This window comes from Austrofundulus limnaeus, unplaced genomic scaffold (assembly GCF_001266775.1).
Source record: "Austrofundulus limnaeus strain Quisiro unplaced genomic scaffold, Austrofundulus_limnaeus-1.0 Scaffold2, whole genome shotgun sequence".
NCBI lineage: Eukaryota > Metazoa > Chordata > Actinopteri > Cyprinodontiformes > Rivulidae > Austrofundulus > Austrofundulus limnaeus.
The window spans coordinates 2,598,016-2,600,351 of NW_013952404.1; the positions used below are offsets into that span (position 1 = coordinate 2,598,016).

Here is a 2,336-nt window from a genome sequence, read left to right on the forward strand (position 1 = left end):
ACCCGCAACATACGGAATAACCACTGGTTTGGGTCTGGGTTTGGGGTCTTCATTTTCACCTGAAGGTTGCATGGAGTCCTGTCTGTGTTTCCTGTCTGCTTTCAGGAAAGCTCAGTCAGGATAACCACACTGCTCCAGGGCCTGTCGTGTGTGTCAGTTTCAAACCATTAAATTCAGTTTCAATTGAGTGAAAATCATTTTCAAACCAATGCATTCAATTTCAAATTATGCGCATTCACATTCAATCAGAGCAATTCAAATTCACTTCCTGCTGGCACAAGATTTATCCCATACCTTTTCCCTTTTTTACAGTTGTTGTCTGAGGCAGCACCCGACAGGATGAGGATTGCTCATGCYGACATACTAACTTATAAATTGGAAAGAAGGTTCCCAGCAGAGCTCTCTAAGCCGTGGGAGGATGGTACGTGGGTGAAATCAGGCCGTGTTGAAAGCGGTCAGTGTATGTGTATATCTAAAAGGGATGCAAATGTTTTTCAGAGCCACCAAACCTCCACATCATTGGAAACCTGCCATTCAACGTCTCAACCCCCCTCATTATTAGGTGGCTGGAAAATATAGCCAACAGAACCGGGCCGTTCACGTATGGACGCACTCAACTGACGCTSACCTTCCAGAAGGAGGTGGTAGAGGTGGGTGGACGCGTTCTGCTTTTAGTCATTGTGCCTAGAGTTATAATGATAATACTTTAACTAAACCTTACTACACAGCAGCTTGTAATAAAACTGTTAATTGACAGAAATTGTTCTTTTTATACCCAGAGGTTGACGGCCAGCACAGGCAGCAAACAGAGGAGCCGTCTCTCCATCATGGCTCAGTATCTCTGCACCGTCCACAAGTGCTTCCTCATCCCTGGACAAGCCTTTGTTCCCAAACCAAAGGTAACCTCGTTGTTTACCTCGTAATCTGGCAAGTCTGCGTTTCGTTCAGCCGTTTTAACTCGAGCTTGTTTGATCTAATGAAGTTTGTGCTGATAAAGTTTATTTACAAAGGCTTCACTCTGTGTACATATTCACATCCCCTAACAGTTGGAACAGAAGCATCTTTAGTGTCAGTGTTTGAGAGGTGGCAGCTTGCAGATCCCCCCCCCCCCCCCCCCCCCCCCCCCAGGTAACTCTGGGACCTCCTTATGCCTGCTCCTCATCCGGTCCCACATTCCTGTCAAGAGTCCCTCATCTTGTTCCCATTACTCATCCTTCCCTCGCTTCTCTTGCTCGTAGGCTTAATTTGGTGTTGAATCAGTGTTGTCTCCCTTCCGTCTTTGGACCTTTTTCTGGGTTGTAATGATGCCTGGTGGGTATTTGAGATGTGGCACGATCGCACTGTGCCTTGTAATGAGAGCCTTGTTCTTTTTTCTTTTTCTTTATTTTTTTTTGAGGCCCAATATTTCTGCCTGTGTCTTCTCACTCGTGCGAGTGCATCGGTGGCAATGGAAAGAGGTTCTGTTTTATGCCACATGAGGCTTTTTCTTTTAACTTTCTATTTTAGGATTTATGAGAGGACTGAGAWCCCATAAAAGTACTGCTGCAAAATTTTATACACAAGTGTTGTCTTCACTGAGATAATGTTTAGGTCATTTGAAATGCTCTGAGGGTACTTTTAAAAWTTTGTACAAATAAAAGCGTGTTTTTGTTTTATGGAATTAGAGWATAAGTGTGAGGTGGTTGTCAGACAGGCTGTTGGTCCCTATAAGGGTGTTGTGCTTCCTTAGGTCTACTGTTGTTAAATATTTAATCTTTTGCAAAGAGTAAAAGGCTGCAGAGTGAACGAGATCAGTTCTGATTGTTCATTCTTTTAGAAGAGTTGGTTTCCAATGATTATTTCATCACATTCTGCTGTCGTTTTATTTTTTATTTTTTTGGCATTTGTTTTCTCCTGAGTGTCTCATTTTTCTTTCTTTGTCAAACTTCAGCCTAATGGGTTGTGAAAGTTTTCGTCTGTAATTGTGCGTACATGATGGCACACACATGATCAATGATGCATAAAGATGTTTGCTCAAACGTTCACGCTGCTTCTTTTTCTCCATACGGTATATACCCAGTGCTTTTCCTCATGTCATGGTCATTGGTTTGGGCGAATTATTGATTTTCAAACAAACACAGTCTCACCTGAGTTCAAAGAAGTAGAAATTTATCAGCGGATCAGTGTTGTAGACTGGTCTTGGTCTTGAGACTGGTCTCATTTGTACTCAGTCTTGTCTTGGTCTTTGACATTGAGGACTCTGGATTTCATTTCCAGACCAGTCAAGACCACATCTATAGAAATATCACTAAATTGCCATAATTTTGTCCAATTTATTTGTTAACATCCTTGCTTTC

The 2,336-nt window shown here is 42.4% G+C and overlaps 1 protein-coding gene across 3 annotated transcripts in view; it reads left to right on the forward strand.

The window, feature by feature from the left end:
* tfb1m (transcription factor B1, mitochondrial) overlaps window positions 1–2,336 on the forward strand; it is a 28,879-nt gene that overhangs the window by 1,878 nt on the left and 24,665 nt on the right. For all 3 annotated transcript variants that reach the window (XM_014010622.1, XM_014010638.1, XM_014010631.1), the window contains exons 4-6: window positions 313–421; window positions 499–650; window positions 780–899. In XM_014010622.1, the coding sequence (XP_013866076.1) occupies window positions 313–421; window positions 499–650; window positions 780–899 (381 nt within the window). The remainder of the gene's footprint in view (window positions 1–312; window positions 422–498; window positions 651–779; window positions 900–2,336) is intronic.